At 37.1% G+C, this 20832-nt stretch overlaps 1 protein-coding gene across 3 annotated transcripts in view; it reads left to right on the forward strand.

Annotated features, from left to right (window-relative positions):
• CTNNA3 (catenin alpha 3) overlaps positions 1-13411 on the forward strand; it is a 2007818-nt gene extending 1994407 nt beyond the window's left edge. For all 3 annotated transcript variants that reach the window (XM_073878933.1, XM_073878931.1, XM_073878932.1), the window contains one exon: positions 13074-13411. In XM_073878933.1, the coding sequence (XP_073735034.1) occupies positions 13074-13361 (288 nt within the window). In that variant the 3' untranslated portion in view covers positions 13362-13411. The remainder of the gene's footprint in view (positions 1-13073) is intronic.
• The last annotated feature ends 7421 nt before the right edge of the window (positions 13412-20832 follow it).

Genomic DNA, 20832 nt, shown 5'->3' on the forward strand with positions numbered 1-20832 from the left:
TTTTTTGGAACAGTTTCAGAAGAATAGGTATTAATTCTTCTTTAAATGTTTGGTAGAATTCCCCTGGGAAGCCATCTGGCCCTGGGCTTTTGTTTGTTGGGAGATTTTTGATGACTGCTTCAATTTCCTTAGTGGTTATAGGTCTGTTCAGGTTTTCTATTTCTTCCTGGTTCCATTTTGGTAGTTGATACATCTCTAGGAATGCATCCATTTCTTCCAGGTTATCAAAATTGCTGGCATAGAGTTGCTCATAATATGTTCTTATAATTGTTTGTATTTCTTTGGTGTTGGTTGTGATCTCTCCTCTTTCATTCATGATTTTGTGGATTTGTGTCATTTCTCTTTTCTTTTTGATAAGTCTGGCCAGGGATTTATCAATCTTGTTAATTCTTTCAAAGAACCAGCTCCTAGTTTCATTGATCTGTTCTACTGTTCTTTTGGTTTCTAGTTCATTGATTTCTGCTCTGACCTTTATTATTTCTCTTCTCCTTTTGGGTTTAGGCTTTATTTGCTGTTTTTTCTCTAGCTCCTTTAGGTGTAGGGTTAAGTTGTATATTTGAGACCTTTCTTGTTTCTTGAGAAAGGCTTGTATTGCTATATACTTTCCTCTCAGAACTGCCTTTTCTGTATCCCAAAATTTTGAACAGTTGTGTTTTCATTTTCATTGGTTTCCATGAATTTTTTTAATTCTTCTTTAATTTCCTGGTTGACCCATTCATTCTTTAGTAGGATGCTCTTTAGCCTCCATGTATTTGAGTTCTTTCCGACTTTCCTCTTGTGATTGAGTTCTAGTTTCAAAGCATTGTGGTCTGAAAATAGGCAGGGAATGATCCCAGTCTTTTGGTACCGGTTGAGACCTGATTTGTGACCTAGGATGTGATCAATTCTGGAGAATGTTCCATGGGCACTAGAGAAGAATGTGTATTCCATTGCTCTGGGATGGAATGTTCTGAATATGTCTGTGAAGTCCATTTGGTCCAGTGTTTCATTTAAAGTCTTTATTTCCTTGTTGATCTTTTGCTTAGATGATCCATTTTAGTTGGGGGTGTTAATGTCCCCCACTATTATTGTATTGTTGTCAATGTGTTTCTTCGCTTTTGTTATTAATTGCCTTATATAATTGGCTCCTCCCATGTTAGGGGCATATATATTTACAATTGTTAGATCTTCTTGTTGGATAAACCCTTTAAGTAGGATATGATGTCCTTCCTCATCTCTTATTATACAGTCTTTGGTTTAAAATCTAATTTGTCTGATATAAGGATTGCCACCCCAGCTTTCTTTTGGTGTCCATTAGCATGGTAAATGGTTTTCCACCCCCTCACTTTCAATCTGGGGGTGTCTTTGGGTCTAAAATGAGTCTCTTGCAGACAGCATATGGATGGGTCTTGTTTTTTAATCCAATCTGATAGCCTGTGTCTTTTGATTGGGGCATTTAGCCCATTTACATTCAGGGTAACTATTGAAAGATAGGAATTTAGTGCCATTGTATAGCCTGTAAGGTGACTGTTCCTGTGTATTGTCTGTGTTCCTTTCTGATCTATGCTGCTTTTAGGCTCTCTTTTTGCTTAGAGGACCCCTTTCAATATTTCTTGGAGGGCTGGTTTCGTGTTTGCAAATTCCTTTAGTTTTTGTTTGTCCTGGAAGCTTTTGATCTCTCCTTCAATTTTCAATGACAGCCTAGCTGGATATAGTATTCTTGGCTGCAGATTTTTCTTGTTTAGTGTTCTGAAGATATCATGCCAGTCCTTTCTGGCCTGTCAGGTCTCTCTGGATAGTTCTGTTGCCAATCTAATGTTTCTACCATTGTAGGTTACAGTTCTCTTACCCTGAGCTGCTTTCAGGATTTTCTCTTTGTCTCTGAGACTCGTAAGTTTTACTATTAGATGTCGGGGTGTTGACCTGTTTTTATTGATTTTGAGAGGGGTTCTCTGTGCCTCCTGGATTTTGATGCTTGTTTCCCTCCCCACATTAGGGAAGTTCTCTGCTATTATTTGCTCCAATATACCTTCTGCCCCTCTCTCTCTTTCTTCTTCTTCTGGCATCTTAATTATTCTAATATTGTTTTGTCTTATCGTATCGCTTATCTCTCGAATTCTGCCCTCGTGATCCTGTCGTTGTTTATCTCTCTTTTTCTCAGCCTCTTTATTTTCCATCATTTGGTCTCCTGTATCACTGATTCTCTCTTCTGCCTCATTTATCCTAGCAGTTAGTGCCCCCATTTTTGATTGCACCTCATTAACAGCCTTTTTGATTTCAACTTGGTTAGATTTTAGTTCTTTTATTTCTCCAGAAAGTGTGTCTCTAATAACTTCCATGCTTTTTTCAAGCCCAGCAGTATCATTAAAGTCATGATTCTGAAATCCAGGTCTGACATCGTACTAATGTCCGTATTGAGTAGGTCCCTGGCAGACGGTACTACCTCTTGTTCTTTTTGCTGAGGTGATATTTTCATTTTGTCATTTTGTCCAGATGAGAATAGATGAATGAGAGAACAAAATGCTAACAGGTTAACAACGTCTCCAGCAAATATACTCTATACAAATCAGAAAAGACCTGAAACCAGGGGAAAATAAAGGGAAAGACAGAAAAAAGAAAGAGAAAAAAAAGAAGAAAAAGAAAAAGATAAAAACAAAAAAAAACAGAACAAAACAAAAAAAAACGAAAATATGATCAAATATGAGCAGACTAGTTTATAGATCAGTGCCACACACTAGATTTTGGGTGTATTTTGGTCTGTTAGAAGCAAGTGCCTCCTAAAATTTTAATGGAAGAAAGACTTATATATGTACAAAATAAGGGTTGATACAATGAAGGGATGGAAGATGACTGTCAAGATGAAAAGTATAAAAGATTTTATAAAATGAATTGATAAGAAGTTGTTTGAAAAAAGAAAGAAGAAGATTAAAATAAAAGAAGAAAAGAAAAAAAAGGGAGAGAATGTGATTAGGCAGGAGACTAGAACAATGCCAAACACTTAGAGATTTAGGGTATATTTTGATCTGTTAGAAGAAAGTGTATCTCAAAATTTTAAAGAGAAAACAACTTACATATCATGCCAAAAATAAGGGTAACTACTATGAAGGGATAAAATATGACTCCAAAAATGAAAAATAATTTTTTTTTAAAAAAGGGATTGATAAGATATTGGTTGAAAAAGGGAAAAAGAAAAATTCAAAAAAAGAAAAAAACAGTTAAAAAATTAACTTTGAAAAACTAATGAATCTTGGTAAAAAAGCCATGAATTCTATGTGCAGTATTCCCCTAGCGCTGGAGTTCTCCCGTTCTCCTTGATGGGTAAACTTGGTCTTGGCTTGCTTTCTGTTGGTGCTGATCTTCTGGGGGAGGGGCCTATTGCCGTGGTTCCCAAATGTCTTTGCTGGAAGCGGAATTGCCCCGCCCTTTTCGGTCTGGGCTAAGTAATCTGCTTGGGTTTGCTCTGGGGAGCTTCTGTTTCCTGTAAGTTTTCCATACAGCTTTGGAGGACGACAGTGAAAATGGTGGCCTCCCAATCTCTGCCCCGGAGGAGCCGAGAACTCGGGCCCTGCTCCTCAGTGAGCCCCAGAGAAAAGCAGTCACTCCCGTCTCCCTGGTCTCCGGCCGCACTCCGTGCTCACCCGGCCTGTGACCGAGCATTTCTATCTCTGGCACCGACTCAGTGTGGAGTCTCCAAACCCAGCAGATCCCTGCAGTGCGCCCCTGCGCTGCTCCTCCCCACGGTGGAAGAAGAGTCTCCCCGGCTCTGCCGCTTGTTGTGTCCCTGCTGGAGGAGCAGTGGCCCGACTGGGCCGCGGATCACAGTTTATGGCAACCCCAAGCTGAGAGCCCGCGCCTCAGCTCCATCTCTGCAGCCGGCTTCGCCGCTCCGATACCTGGGAGCTCTGCCGCACTCAGGCACCCCTGGTCTTTCTGTGACCCTGAGGGTCCTGAGACCACACTGTCCCGCGAGGGTTCCACCCCCTGCTTAGCCACTGGAGCGATGTTCCTCAGTGGAGCTGACTTCTAAAAGTTCTGATTTTGTGCTCCGGGCTCTAGCACTTGCCAGAAGCGGCCGACGGAGTCCCCCTCCCCCGCTGTCTATCCTCCCGAATATCACCTCGGATTCACTTCTCCGCACGTCCTACCTTCCAGTAAGTGGTCGCTTTTCTGTTCAGAGAGTTGTTGCTATTCTTCTCTTCCATCTCCTGTTGAGTTCGTAGGTGTTCAGAATGGTTTGATCCCTATTCAGCTGAATTCCTGAGACCAGACGAAACCTAGGTCTCCTACTCCTCCACCATCTTGCTCTCATCCTCCCAGGCTGTGTTTTAAGGTAGAATTTTATGAACATTTAAATACTACATGAAAATGTCAATAAAAAAGAATACCAGAAAGATGCAGTAGTATAAAAGAATTACTAATCATGCACAGTCCCCAAGAAGGCAGGGAGAAATAAAATCTAGAGCTCATTAGCAGCACTGGTTATAGATGGAAAAAGAGAGAACGCTTTCATTTTAATGGAAATGGCTAAGAATATAGATTGGATTCGGGCAGGTTCATTTTGCTGCTTCTATTTTTGTTTCTAATTTATTGTTGCTATTTGTTTCCTTGCTTATTTGTTTTATATTTATTTTAGGTGAAATATTCTGCAGAACAAGTGAGAATACAGAGTGCTAGAGCTTTGATGAGAGTAGACGTTTGAAAGAGTGTTTGGGTGGAATGAGTGCAATACTGGCTGAAGACACTGCACAGCACTGTGTGTCAGGTTCAGGCTGGTGTCCATCCATTTAACTGGAAACCCATTTGCCCAATGGAGGGATTTTCTACAAGTCGGAGAGAGTCACCAATGGATCAGTGCTAGGGACATAGATAGTTCTCTTCTACTAGATGTTTGTAGCAGAGGCAAATGAACTAAGAAATGTTAGCTGTTGCTAATAGAGGGGTTAAAATGGTAGGAAGATGATCAAGAGAGATTTGAAAAACAGTAGGAATGTGAAAAGATCTGTGGACTGGAAGTCCCTGCATGGATTGGGAAACTGATGCCATTTGGATTTTTAGCTTCACACAACCTACTTTTCCCTTGCCTTTGGTCATGCAAGAGATGAGGGTGGGATCTAGGGCCAATACTGGTGCTTCTTTTCTCTCAGTCCAGAGGTCACATAGCCATCATCAAAATGTCAGGTTGAATATGGACGGTAGATGCCTGTGGAGAGGGCAGACCTCAGTGCTCTGTCTGATGTTGGAGAGAAGAGAAAGCACAGGTCGGAACATGGATGTTGAGACAGGCATGCCAAACCCTGCCCCTGCCTGCAAGCTCTACTTAGGAAAGAATATACTAATTTTTCTAAGTTTGTGTAACTAGTGCCCGGGCTGTAAAGGTTATAGAAAATTAGTTCTTCAGTTAAGAGTTTGTCCTTAAGTCAACATGGTTAAAGGATAGTTAAGGAGAGCTCATTGATATAACCAACCGTTTTTATAAGAGGTCATTTCAAATAGAATTAAAAGGCATTCTGATTAGCCACCTGAACTGGTGTTATGTTTGTGATTATTTCCTTTTAAGATGATGCAAAATGTTTTCAGCCTAGAGTATGTGCTTCAGAAAAAAATTAGCTTTGAAAATGCTTTTTGACAGGACAGTGTTACAAACGAATAAATGTCATATTTCACTTCATGTCTGGCTGTCTCGGTGGTGTTAAATTTCTTAGTTATTCCATGCATTGATTTTCCTCCTTTCAACTTAAAATTGTCCTTTTCTGTTGTCATGTTCTAATGGAGAGTTGGCAAAGGATGAATTTACTATGTGAATCTTATCAGTGGCCCTTTGAAATAACTCTTCATATTTAAAGTGGAGCCACCTTCTCAATTTAATTATAAGCTTGACAATTTCAATTTGGATATGTAACTCCATTTTGACTAGCCTTAACAAAGTCCCTAATTTGATTTTCCCATTAAGCCAGCCTGCTATTTAACATTTTTGAATGCATCTGAAAAGAGAAAAATGGTTTCAATACAGGCCATTCTTCTAAAAATCTGTTCAGAAACAAAAGAGTATGTTAAGCAAGTATTGGGATAAAATTAGCTCCTCAAGAGAGATTCAGGATGGATAATAAAAACATATTGAATTAGATGATGGATTTTTTGCTTACAAATATATATTTAAGCATTTCCAATGGTGTACAGCTACCACTGTTAGGTCAATCTAGAGATGAAAATGACGCCTATAAATTAGAAAGACTGTAAAAATTTGTCAATTTTTTAAGAAATATTATGCTGTTGTTGTCTACCAACACACAGACATAATGCCCTTTCACATTACCTATGTTAATTTATTTCTAAATAATTTAACTGAGAACTTTAAACTAAGTAAGGGTTAAATCGCACCTGCAGGCTTGGGGACCAAATCCTGATTTCTTTCTTTCTTCTTCTTTTTTATCATTTTTTAAAAAAATCATGATAAGTGTACTCTTTAATCCTCCCTCTCTATTTCCCACATCCCCCACCTGCCTCTCCTCTGGTAACCATCAGCTTGTTCTCTATAGTTAAGAGTCTGTTTCTTAGTCGGTCTTTCTCTCTCTCATTTTTCCTTTCCTTATTTGTTTTGTTTCTTAAATTCCACACATGAGTGAAATCATATGGTATATTTCTTTTCACACTGACTTATTTCACCCAGCATTATACTCTCTAGCTCCATCCATGTTGTCGCAAATGGCAAGATTTCATTCCTTTTTATGGCTGAATAATATTCCACTATATATATGTATTTATATATGCATATGCATGTGCGTATATATATTTATATATGTATATGTATGTGTGTATATATGTGTGTATATATGTACATATGTACACACACACCACATCTTCATCATCCATTCATCTCTCGATGGACATTTGGGCTGCTGCCATATGAATATGTATAGTGTAAATAAGGCTACAATAAACATGGGGGTGCATGTATCCCTTTGAATTAGTATTTTTGTATTTTGGGGGTAATTACCCAGTAGTGCAATTCCTAGATTGTAGGGTAGTTTTGTTTTTAATTTTTTAAGGAAACTCCATCCTGTTTTCCACAGTGGCTGCACAAGTTGGCCTTCCCACCAACAATGTAAAAGTGTTCCTTTTTCTCCACATCCTCACCAATACTTGTTGTTTCTTATGTTGCTGATTTTAGCCATTCTGACAGGTGTGAGGTGATATCTCAATGTAATTTTGATTGCCCCGTTGATGAGTGATGTGCATCTTTTCATGTGTTTGTTGGCCATCTGGATGTATTCTTTGGAGAAATGTCTGTTCATGTCTTCTGGCCATTTTTTAATTAGATTATTTGTTTTTTGGGTTTCGAGCTGTATCAGTTCTTTTCCAATCCTAGTTTCTATTGCAAGCCAAGGCAAATAAATTAATTTTAATTGTGAATCAGAGAAAATTTGGTTGGTATTTACACTCTGGCACATTTTAAAGATGAAATGATGTTATGAAGTTCTATGTCCTAGAATCTATAATATGGTTTGCTTATGTTTTTTCGTTATCTTATTGAGATGCACATTTTAAAATTTAAAAATGTTTTGTTATAAAATAGTATTAATCTAAACATTTTTTAGTTGTTTGGAGCTTATAAGGATGACTGAGTATTTCTATTTGCTATTTCAAAAAACAAAGCTCTTCCTAGAAAATGATGGAATGTAAACATTATCAAATCACTATCCTAATAGAATGCCTTGGCTAGTAAGATAGCTTCATTTTTCTTAGTACCAGTAGACATTGCAAAAGTTCTATAACTTTCCCCAAATCAGTTATTAGATAGTCAGTTTTTAAATTTTAGACATTATATTAATGTTAGTGCAAATTCTCCAACTATTCATACCTGAAAATAAGCACACATCGGAAGTGACATATTACTGAAAGGCAGGGTGTATGATGGGTCAGAGCACCAGGTATTTGAACAAGACTGCCTTGGCTCAGATTCCAGCTTTACCATTTAGCAGCTGTATTACCTTGAGCAAGTGACCAAATCTTCCAGTTCCTTTGTTTCCTCATCTATAAAATGGAGATAATAGAAGTACTTACCGCATAGGGTTGCTGTGAGTGAATATATGTCAACAACTTAGAACAGGGCCAACATACAGGAAGCACACAATAGATATTAACAATTGTTATAAGCTGTTATTATAATTGGAGCCAAACTCCACATATTTGCCTTTCAAGTATTGTGTTGTGCAGGTGCAACATCCACCAGAGGTCTTTAAACCTAGGTAAATATTGAGACTCACAAGAATTTCATAGTCTGCACTTGGTACCAGTTTACCCAGAAGGTTTTAGGAAAGGAAATACATCTTTTCAGGCAACATCAGGCTTTTCTCTACACAGGAATCCCAGTAGCAATAGCTTGCGTGGCCGTTCTCCTAGGGGTTGGGAAGCTATGCTTTCCCCAAGTGACGGCCCAGGTGCAAGGGGATGAGATCCACATCAATGGGAGTGAGGTTCACTTTCTGAGCTCCTCATATAAAATGCATATCTAATAAAGGTCTTGTATCCCGAATATGGGGAGTTAGAATAGTCTAGTATAAGACATTCTAGTGAAGACATTCTAGTGTCCTGACATAATGTAGATGAGAAACTTAGAAAATTAGAAGAAGGAATATCTACCTTGTCTTTTTATTACTCTTGGCTATCAATATCACAATAGGATTTTAACAAGGGTTTACCAGCAGGGGTTCCACCTTGTTGTAGTTGTGGAGGATTTACATCACAGGTACTTAACATTGGTTTTTGTAAAAAGATCTAGACGTTCTGTGTATAGTAGTCACATGGACAAAAAGTTGACATTTTATGAGGAAGAAGAAGATATCTTTATTGCTGTTGAACTACTCCTTTTCCATAGCAAAGCATTATAGACATATCTCTAAGTAGGACCAAACCTTTTATCTGAAAACATTTTTAGAACTGGACAAATTTGTACTGTAGCTTGCAATCACAGAATACATACCACAAAGCACAGCAGAGACACTAAAATAAAATAAACTAAGATTCATATAAAATGATAATATCGAGTAGGACTCTATTTAGATGGTCATAATTTGGATTGTTTGCAAAATACATCTTACATTTAGGCTAAGAGCTAATTTACTAAACATAATCTCTTTATATTTATTTAGATCTTAAAAAAATGAGGCAGAACTTACTAATTTATGTTTGGACATAGACAATATTGAGAAACTTACTGTAACATTAGTCGACTAACAAGCACAGTTATTTTTTTCCTTTAAACTTTTTTATTGTTATGTTAATCACCATACATTACATCATTAATTTTTGATGTAGTGTTCCATGATTCATTGTTTGTGCATAATACCCAGTGCTCCACGCAGAACATGCCCTCTTTAATACCCATCACCAGGCTAACCCATCCCCTCACCCCCCTCCCCTCTAGAACCCTCAGTTTGTTTTTTCAGAGTCCATCATCTCTCATGGTTCGTCTCCCCCTCCGATTTCTCCCCCTTCATTCTTCCCCTCCTGCTACCTTCCTCTTTTTTTTTTCTTAACATATATTGCATTATTTGTTTCAGAGGTACAGATCTGTGATTCCACAGTCTTGCACAATTCACAGCACTCACCGTAGCACATACCCTCCCCAATGTCTATCACCCAGCTACCCCATCCCTCCCACCCCACCCCCACTCCAGCAACCCTCAGTTTGTTTCCTGAGATTAAGAATTCCTCTTATCAGTGAAGTCATATGATATATGTCTTTCTCCGATTGACTTATTTCACTCAGCATAACACCCTCCAGTTCCATCCACGTCGTTGCAAATGGCAAGATCTCATTCCTTTTGATGGCTGCATAATATTCCATTGTATATATATACCACATCTTCTTTATCCATTCATCTGTCAATGGACATCTTGCAAGCACAGTTATTTTAAAGCCACACCAGAGTTGTAAGAATAAGGACAAATCACCAGCATAGGAAGGGTGGCTGTCTTCCTATTTACTGTGGTAAGAGAACAGACTTCCAATTAATCAGAGCCCTTTCATTTAGGTCAAAATGCTCTTTAAGAGTTATGTAAAACCTTGTCCCACATTATGGAAAGGGGGGGTTAGAAAGCTTGAATGCACATATTTACATATGACCTTAGGAGGTTTGAGGTCTTAGAAACTATTTTTGTTCTCGGTTGATACTTTGATCAAGAACACTTCATCTAGATCATAGAGGAATGTTACCAGGTGTTAGGGAAAGTAGCTCCTTCTATGGTAAACATTTCAAGTTGCATTTGCCTAGAAGAATGTTCTGTTAATGAAAGTGATTCATCATGGTACGAGAATTTTTGGACCTGAGTTTTATAAGTCTGATTGGTTTACTGTACTGAGCCTTTAGAGTATATTAACATTCTTGTCTTGCACAGGTGCATTTGTAAAATTCAGAAAACTTTGTTCAACAAGTTGAACACAGAGATCCCAAAGTGATGCATTGTCCAGCTCAAATTTACCTTTGTTTCCACAAAGAATGTTCTATTGAATACTTCCCTTGAAGGATTTTTCATCAACATGGACCTCGATAAGATTATGAAATTTTTTTGCACACAGGAAATTGTGCAGTTACTTTCTATGAGTAGGCTTGAGTCACTGCTTGGACCTCAAACAAAATTTCCTACCATCTGTTAGGCTTGTCTGTGCACCTTGCTTGTGTGACCAGTGATTTGGCTAATAGCAGAGTGATGCGTCTTGGTGCACATAGCTTTAGATTTCAAAGATCCTTATAGAATGCCTGACAAGCTTTTGTCATGAAATGACAGAATTCTTTTACCAATTGTTCTAATCTGTCTGCAAAACTAGTGTTCACGTTCTCCTAGGGGGATAATTTGTCCTATGGTTTTCCTGAGTCACCCAGAGGAGAAGTTTTACTATAGCCATTTAGAATTTTAAAATAAAAGGCTTTGTCAGAGGCCAGCATAAGAGATCACAATGGCACAGACAGGGCTTTGCTGATTCAATGAAGAAAGAAGACAAGCCAGTATCCACATTTTAAGGCATGGATTGAACTTAAACATCCTCTCTAGGCTACTGATTTCTATATACCACTTGTATGGAAAAATCAAAAGGAAATGAAATAAAATGCAGTCTATACATGATAAGATTACAAAGTCAAAAGGAGGAGACATGGATGCTAAAGAACAAGAGGGTAGAAAAGCCAAAGCCACTGGTGAAATCCTGAATGATAGCGGGTCTCTAGAATGTTCTTCCATGAAAGACTTTATGGTAGCACAGGGCCCTTGGAGTAAAGCAGATATTTTCATGTTTGAGAGAGAAAACTACCAAGGATCCTCAATACTATTCATGTTAACTCATCATTTAGAAAAATTTTCTTCTCCCTGTGGTGAGATTGGGAACTACTTTCAGAATCTAACCAGCTCCCAGAAGTTTTGAATAAAAATTGCTAAAGGACAGATTTCAGCCTCTAATCTGTCCATAGAGGAACATTAATAATGAAGTGCATTATTCTATTCAAAGTCTAATGTTTTTTCTTTAAAGTTGTGTACAGTTTGAGAAGCTCTAAGTGTCCTCTGAAATACATGGCAGTGCTTCATGAAATCCTGTTTAATGTTTGCAGAGCATTTGTCATTCCTGCCACATGTACAGATTTTACATTTCTGGCTTCAATAAGTAAAATGACTTAAAGATGTGTAGTTGCCACATACTACTGCCTTTCAATTTACATATTTTTTGGTGTTACCTTTTCAAGGATTTCAGGCTTGGCATATAATGGAGCTAATTAAATTTTCTTCCTAGGAAGCAGCCAGCTAGACCACTGCCCCAGGCACATAATCTCAGCATACTACTTTCCTTCATTCATTTATTCTGTATGTGAGATGAGACTCCTTGAGCTGCAAAGGTAGAGTACTCAGGCCATGCAGCTGCTGATGGATTTTAGCAACCACAGAGCCAGTGTTTGAGTCTCAGCCCTGACAGCGCACATCACAGAGAAGTGACAGTGGAGGCACATCTCCCTGTGTGAGTTGGCTGGGGATGACAATCTGCCAAACTAAAATAATGGAAGAAGCATTAGTTGTATAAAAATGAACCAACTCAGTTTAGCTCTAAGGTGTTTTGCAAAACTCGAGGAATATCACTCTATTTCTCCCTGAGATTATTTTTGTGAACAATCCAGAAGACAACAATTAAAAACAAAATCATGTGGGAAAACGTTTGTTTTAGTACTTTCATTAGTGCATCTTTATAATTAGACAATTTTGTCAGTCTTCATAAGACACAAAGGAAATGTATTTAATAGCAATCAACTATTTGGCAATCCCTATACTAGGTCCTTGACACATATTATTTAACTTTAATAAGTATTTTTTTCTATTAAATATTTTAGGAAACTAGGATGAAAATGATTAAGGGATTTGCCCAAGTTCTAAGGCAGACCTGGAATTTAAACCCAACTTTATTTGACTGAAAAGACTTGGTTTTATCTACTTTAATACACTGCATGATAGGTTTAAAAGTTCTGTGTTTAAAAAAAGAGACACTTTTAGGTGGACTTATTTGGGAAATGTTCATGAAAGTGAATGGTATACATGCATATGTACACCTGTATGTGCTGTATGTGTGTATAATATTTATCTGAAACTATAAATTCCCTAAAAGGAAGAATTTTCAGTTGCTGTTCTTATAAAGTAACTTATATATACAATTGGTTTTATTGTGGACAGTCATCTTTTATAGGAAATGCTAAGAATTATCCCTGGAAATGGGGGAGATTCATCACAAAGAAAGCAGCGACCATCTGGACCTGGACCTTACAATATTATATAGAAGTTATAGAATCCATTTCACTGAAAACCAAGAGATGGAAATTAATCTTTTTAAAATATCATCTCAGAAGATAGAATATGAATATATTCATGCATCAGATAAATAGATAAATGATAAATTTAGGTGGATGGATTAAAGTAGATAACTTACATAGATACATAAGATGGGGATTAACTCATTTCTGGGGTGAAAACAAAGTGGAACATTTCAGTTTCTGTAACATTAAATCTCTTTAAATTTCTGATTTCATTCTTGAATAATAGCTTGTTTTTTCCTCCTACAGTTGGACAGCGTCACCTCCCTGATCCAAGCAGCCAAAAATTTAATGAATGCTGTGGTGCAAACAGTGAAAATGTCTTACATTGCCTCAACCAAGATCATCCGAATTCAGAGTCCTGCTGGGCCCCGGCACCCAGTTGTGATGTGGAGAATGAAGGCTCCTGCAAAAAAGCCCTTGATTAAAAGAGAGAAGCCAGAGGAAACTTGTGCAGCTGTCAGACGAGGCTCAGCAAAGAAAAAAATCCACCCAGTGCAAGTCATGAGTGAATTTAGAGGAAGGCATGTCTACTGAACCCACTATTCTACTCTAGTGCTTATATTACAAAGTCCTGGTGAAACACAGTGCTTTAATTTTACACTTAATTAATTCTGTAAGTTCACTAACTTTTAGAATTTAACGCACAAATAATGTAAAACATTGGAGGCAATATGTATTTGGGATCATGTCATTGCCATTTTTGTCTGGCCAGCACCTAATAAGTATGCAATACAGGCTTGTTGAATGAATGAACCTTTTAGATGTCACCCAGCATTTCCTATCACAGACAATATCTTACATTCATTACCAAATGAACATTGGAGACTCAGGTGAGTCCTGTTCATCTGTAAAAGCTTAAGTACACTCACCTCATCATTTTGAACTAAAACATTGACATGAGCTCTTGACTTCATTTTCAATGAAAGCAAAAGACTTCATATTTTCCCATTAATCTCTATATTTTCTTTACCTGACCTAACCTGACAGACATGTGTGATTCTCTGGATATCTAGAGATTGAATTTTTTTTCACTATCTCGATATCTGTATCTATTGTCAATTGATTAGGCTAACATCAGAAGCTAACCAAGCTCAACAGTCAAGTTCAGCCTTGATTATTAATGAAGCATTTTTTTTAACATTATAAAGATTACAGTGAGTTTTGATGCCACAGATGTACCTTTTAAGTTTCCATAGTATTCAGCAGTTCTGCACATTGAGGGTTAGGTTTAAAGGGATCCATCAGAGTACATATATGGAGGAAAAGTGATGACCCATTGGGGAAATGGAACACATAACTATATTCCTGAGTGAGTTATTATGACAGAAGTAGAAGGAGTTCTGCGTGACTCTAAAAATCCATTTGTATTAGCTTGCAATTGTAATTAAAAAGAAGAGGCCAGTTTGAAAAACCTTTTGGTGTTGCATAAAATATAACTGCATGAAATGTATTATTGAACTAGGAAGTAGAGTTAATGGCAATGAACCTGGAGTGTTTTTAATAATATTATTTAAAATAAAAATCACTGAGGTCATTTTATAACTCCAGTCACCGCACTCATCCTTAGTTAAGTTCATGAAGGATTTTATAATAGTGTTAGGGTCTGGTGCATTGCCCCTCCCCTGCTCTCTCCTGATCTCTCTCTCCCTGCCCCACCCCTCCCTTTTTGGAGGAGTTAAGTTTCATTTTTTCTCAGACATAGAGTTCCCATTCACAAGATTACAAACATGAATTCCCTAGTCTACTTTATCAAAATTTTACTATAATTGTAACTTCACTTCATACAACATTGCCATAAATGAGTTGTCTCAACAACTATGTCATCTTAGTCTGATAAGTAAAATTCAGACATGCAACATCAGTTGATACAAGGAGGACCAGTTTGGGTAAAAGAATGTGTGAAACATAAGAATGCATAAAGTTGAGAGTATGATATGTATGGTACTTTGAGCAAAATGGTATGGGGAAAGGATTTATTTAATAGATCATTATCAATTATGTGGAAAGTGCTAACTTTTTATTGTAATGAATTATTTTATTCTTCCAAAATGCTGAGTTGCCTTTGCTCAGCATATCAACTTCCTAGGGGGTGAAAGCCATAGGTCCTCCCTGCCTTGCACTCAGCTCTGGCCCACAATAATTATTCAGGACAAAGTCCACTCCCCAAAAGAGAAAACAGTGCAGAAAGGAATTAGGGAATCCAGATATTTCTATTTTCCAGAACTACCTAGGTAATAAGCAAAAAAAAAGGAGTTCCTTTTGTTGAGAAGCTACTATCATTTTCTTCCAAGAGTATATTACCAGAGTGACATCTATGACCATACTTTGCTCAGATAGAAGTGTGAATTTATAATTTAGTTGAGAAAATAGATTTTAAAAATATCACTAAACTACTAGCTGTATTTCTTAGTTCCTAAAGCCACAAGCTCAAGAATCGTTAAGTGTCATTTAGCAAAACTAATGTCTGTTTGATCCTATGTTAGCTTTCCACAGGTTGGAGTTTAGAATGCAGGACTGATGCCAAAAGAACAGAAATACCTTGAAATTATACAATTACCAAATAACCTCTTTATCTTAAAAAAATGACCCTTTACACAAAATGAGCTATGAACAAGGCCTCTTCTTCAAAGTAGGTAGATTTCTAGTGTAGCTCAAAGCAAATAACTGTAAGTAAACAAAACTTAATTAAAAATACAACTTGGAGACGGCGCCTGGGTGGCTCAGTCGTTAAGCATCTGCCTTCTGTTCAGGTCATGATCCCAGGGTCCTGGGATCGAGCCCTGCATCGGGCTCCTTGCTCCTCGGGAAGCCTGCTTCTCCCTCTCCCACTCCCTCTGCTTGTGTTCCCTCTCTCGCTGTGCGTCTCTCTGTCAAATAAATAAATTTAAAAATCTTAAAAAAAAATACAACTTGGAGAATGTCCCAGGAGTAAAGTCCATGTAGTAATCAGAGATGCAATAAAAACAAGATGCATAGAGCTGAGAATGATATCTGTCCACCTGAGTGAATTCCCACAGTGGGCAGCATTTTGAGACTTAGTTTGATTCAGACCCACTAATAAGGGCTTATACATGAGAAAAACTAGCAGCAAATATATTAACAAATGTCTGTGCTATAAAGCATAGTTAAATGCACCTTATCAGGAAATATGAAGGTACTATATATACATTTAAGTCCTTCTTCTGTGGGGGAATGGCAGAAATTTCTAAATGAGAGTGACAGTTTGGTGGCCCATCCATGCACCTTTTAAAACCACATCACAGCGTTTGGTGCTTCTTCTGATGATACATTTGCTTTCACCTGCTAATCAAGAGTCGCTTTTTTTTTTTTTTAGTTAAATCAATTTATGTAAGAAAAAAAATCCTTGAGAGGGAGGAGAAGGTTTATACCACCTACAAGAATAGTTCCACTCTTAGTCACCAGCATCACAGTCAAACAACAGACTGGAATCAGAATGATAACTTAAAAAAATATCCATGAAATCATAATCCAGTAAAGATTGTTTTATTTAGAAAAACTGGAAGGTTTTTATCAAACAAGAAGAATGAGAAATAGGAATATTTCCCTTTTCTTTATCACAAGTGGAAATCATTGGATTAAAATATTTGTTCCTGATGGAGTTTCTGGGTACAACTCAATGAATGAGTCAGGAAAAGAATTCAAACCCTAAATTTCTAAGGTAATTTAATGATCCCCTTTCTGTTTGTCTTAGGACATAAGTGAAAATAATGAATATTAGAAAATGTAATATTCTTAATTATGCCCTCTGGCCTTTGCAAATCTCTTAATTTATCAATATCCATATAACATATGTCCCCCATCAAATGCCTTCTGTGTAAGGATTAAGGACTCCATAGTTACGCAGAAAGGCTCACTTTTTCAGTCTGGCATTTGGCACACTTACCACCTTCAAAGGAGGTCAGTTTTCAAGTCATACTACAACAAGATAAAATTATGAACATGGAGATAAATGCCCAATTTGAGCCTCAGACCCAATAATTAGTGCTCCTTACATTCAATAATGAGTGGCGGATAAAACTAATGTCTGACACCTGAAAATATTTTCAGTGGCTTTCTATCCCTTCACTTTCAAGGTGGTCTTTTCATCACCCATCTCTGGGCTAAGGATCCTCCTATTAACTGCTGACAGTTCTCTCCCAGATTGATGCAGTCAGGGCTGCTCATCCCAATTATGCCCAGTTAATGTCCTTTCCTCTTTGTCCATGCACCAAAAATATCCCTCTCCCATCTCTCATCTCTGTAGGCTACCCCCACAAAGAAATTGAATAATATATTCTATAGCATTAAAATTATAATTTTAATTCCCAGAAGCATTATTTCTTGCCCCCCCCCTTCTCTATTCCAGAAAACAATCTTACCCTTTTTGGTATCAAATGCACATTTCCTGATAGGGATTGAGGTTCCCATGGATCCAGATTTCTGTAGAGTGGCAGAATGAGTGGAATGAGATCTGAGACTTTTCCTGGTGATATTTACCATTCTCCAGTGAATTCATTGCAGAATTGCTATCCTGTTGCAGTACCATCAGAAGTAATTCTCTAGGTCAGCAAAGTAGCCACCAGAATATCAAGTTGAATGAAATCTGTACTTTGTTTTGTCAGCCTGTCTTTTACTAAGACAGCCTGCTTATTGCATATTTAGGAATCAAATAGCCATTTTTCTGTTTGGATAGTCAGAAATATTTCTGTTTGACTTGATCAGAAAGTTTAGGGTCATCCAGTTAAAAGATTATAACTTGCATATTATTTCAAAAATTCAAGTAAACTAGGAAAATTTCTGCAACCTGAGAAATTTCTATATCATTTTTATTTGTGTATCACATATCAGATGAAAACCCTATAGCATTTTTTTGTCATAACTCTCTTTCCATATTGTTATGATATCTTTAGTATTAGTATTTTGCATGTTACTACCAAAGAAAAAAGCCAGGCTTAATGACAGAAGCATCTACATATAAAGTTTTCATTTTGGCCCCTTGGGTCTATTAGGAAAGAAAATATGGACATTATTAAAACCAGGTGTATGTAACTTAAGATGTCTTAATCAAGGCTGTAACACTATCTTAGATATCTACAAGAGAGAAAAGAAGAGAATTAAAGTTTTAAATACTTTTTTTTGCCATTTTAACCAATTCATATGAATGAGAGATTTTTTTTTAAAGCAAAAGAAACAATAATCTACTATAGTCATCATTTTACATGTGACTCTTTCTCCGTACCAGCATAGAAAGGATCTATTCCTGAACACTTCCAAAGAAGATAATTAATACTATTTGAGAGAACCATTTCCAAATGGAACCCAACCTTACCAGAATCCTGTCTATGGCAATAGCTGGTTTGTAGGGCTGACCTCTCTGTAGATCCTAGGATGAGATGTTTCATGGCTGCAGGCTGGCTTATTGCATCCAAAAGTCCTCATTGGTTTTATGGGAACAAATCACAAGGACTGCCTTTCAAAGTGAGTTTGACAAGTTGGAGAGGAAAAGCAACTTACACAGAAGAGTTCTAAAGGGACATGAGTAAGAAAGTGACAGAGGTAGGGGAGGGAATAAGAAAAGTAGTCGCAGAAGCAGATAACTTATAGCCAAAGGGAGGAAGAGTTTTTGGTTCTATGACATTTAGGCAGCATCCTCCTGAGGAATATTTTAAGGATAGAATAGAGTGCTTGTCTTTGCTGGTTTGGGTGAAGTCATGTCAGAGGCAGGAGGATGAACTATGTAACTTTTGGGGATGATTTAATGATATTGTTTTCAAGATGAGAAATGGAAATTCTAGGCTGCTGATGGGTGACATTCTTCCCAATGTCAGAGCTCCTTAGGATAATCACACAATGTATTTAACAGATATTTGTTGAGCAACTATGACCTTCCAGGCACTGTTCTAGGTTCTTAGAATACATCAGGCAACAAAACAAACAGTGGTCATGTGCCAACCCTGTGTTAAATGCTATTACCTTATTTAATTCTCTTAATAATCTTATGGGATAAACATTGTTACCTACATTCATTCCATAGACAAGGAAACTGAGGCTAAAAGAGGGTAAGAATCCTGCTCAAAAATTCAGTGGCTTTAAAATTTCTTTTGTTGCACTCTGGAATCTAAACTTCAGCCATTATAGCAACCAGACTTCCTGAAAAAAGGAATTGGGTTTTTCAGTTTAAAATGAAATACACATTTCAAGGGTTAGCTGCTTCTTGTGTAAGAGCAAAAAGATGGAAACTTTAAAAAAATTATTATCAATCTGTAACTCTACCATTTAAAGCAGATAAAAGGCAGAAACATAAGTAATTAGGTATATATTCTTACCTCTAATAATCTGAATCAGAGTATCAGAGATATGAGGAATGAATATTTCATATGTGATCTGAAATAAGATGAAAACCCTTGACAAATTACTTTTAGTATTATAGAGGAGACATCTTCAATGCAAATGCCTGTTTTAACCCATCTTCAGCATTGATTGTTGAAAAACATTTGTTGTCACCATTTCTTTCTTATTTCACTGCAATTGTGTGTCTGTGTGTTTAAAGTTATGGATCCCAGGGGATCATTGGCCAAGGATTATTGAAATAAGATAAAGGTTCTTTGAATTCCAAACTGCCCCAAACTATAGAAAATGTATGTTTCCTTCTTTATGGAGGTCACAAATGTATATGGTATGTATGTGCCTGGTCTGCAGGTAAATTTAGTCCTTTAACTCTACGTGGTCCTTCTTCCTACAGCCAACTGAAGGCTTGACTCTTCTTCTTGCCCATGTTGCTGTTGGGAGTTAAGTGACTTTCTGATCTTTATTAAAGTGGAGCCATATGTATTTCTTCAAACTGAGAATGTGTTTATTTGGGGTCTTCACTATTGGGTTCCTGGCAGTCATGATGGTTCTTGTTCCCAACTATAAGAAAAAGAAACTCTTGGGAAGGAATCTCTCTTTGAAAAAGGCTCAGATTTCTAACAATCATCTCTAATATTCTCTTCAATGGAGGATATTTACAAAAGCTACTTAAATGGTAGTAGCAGAGCAGTCCCCATGTTTTCCTTTCAGTTGAGATATTTTCTAGTTCTAAAGTTTTCTTTCCTTTGCATTTTCAAGAAGAATGATTATTTTTAGTTCTGGTTATTTGATCTTGAAGGTATGTGGCATCTCTTTAAACATTTTAAAGCCCCCTTTCAATAATTACATCAATAATTCAAAGACTACAGATAACTCTTTTTTTTAAATACTTGAGTGAAATTTATTGTTTTACATCAAAGAAATAAAACATTGTAATAAAGCTGAAGTATCATTTGACCCCTATCCAAGTTCTATTCCAATTTCTCTTCCCCAGAACCAAACACTATTTTTAACTTGGTATTTTTCCTTCTTAGTTTTACCTGTATTTTTTGGAAACAACAGTTAATAATACAGACTACAGATAACTCTTTTTTCAATTCAGACAGCCATGTATTACGCAGTGCCAAGCCAACCCTCATCAGTCCCATCAGTCAGTGTGTGATCTTTGTGAATTATCTGAACCTCTCTGTGATATTCACCAGGAGTCTAGCTTAGACAGACAGGTTCTCTTAACCTAGGCTTCTAACATCAAATTTGGAATGTTTACTAATAGTGCAAAAGGGCAAGTCTGGGATGTTAGTCCACACTCTCAGTTAAACAGAACTTTCCTTCTCCTGAGGCTTTAAACATAAAATTGATTTTAAAAATACTGTTATAGTATTCCATTCCTTGCCAAATCTTAGGCTTATCTGTGTTTTTCTGTGTTGGTATACAAGGTATCCATGGGGATATAAATATGAGAATTTTACCAACTGTCTTGCAGGGTTAAGCTGTGCTTACTAGTTTTGAACATTTTCCTTGTATGGTACAATGCCTCCAAAAAAAATGTCATTGGACATAAATGAGAGCATAATGGTTTTTTCTCCATAGCTGTGACTAACAAGACCCTGAAAACAGAAGTAGACATATGTTATGCCCAATTTAGTACCTAATAGTT

Source organism: Callorhinus ursinus, unplaced genomic scaffold (assembly GCF_003265705.2).
Source record: "Callorhinus ursinus isolate GAN/ISIS: 27379988/994484 unplaced genomic scaffold, GSC_fseal_2.0 scaffold31, whole genome shotgun sequence".
Lineage (NCBI taxonomy): Eukaryota > Metazoa > Chordata > Mammalia > Carnivora > Otariidae > Callorhinus > Callorhinus ursinus.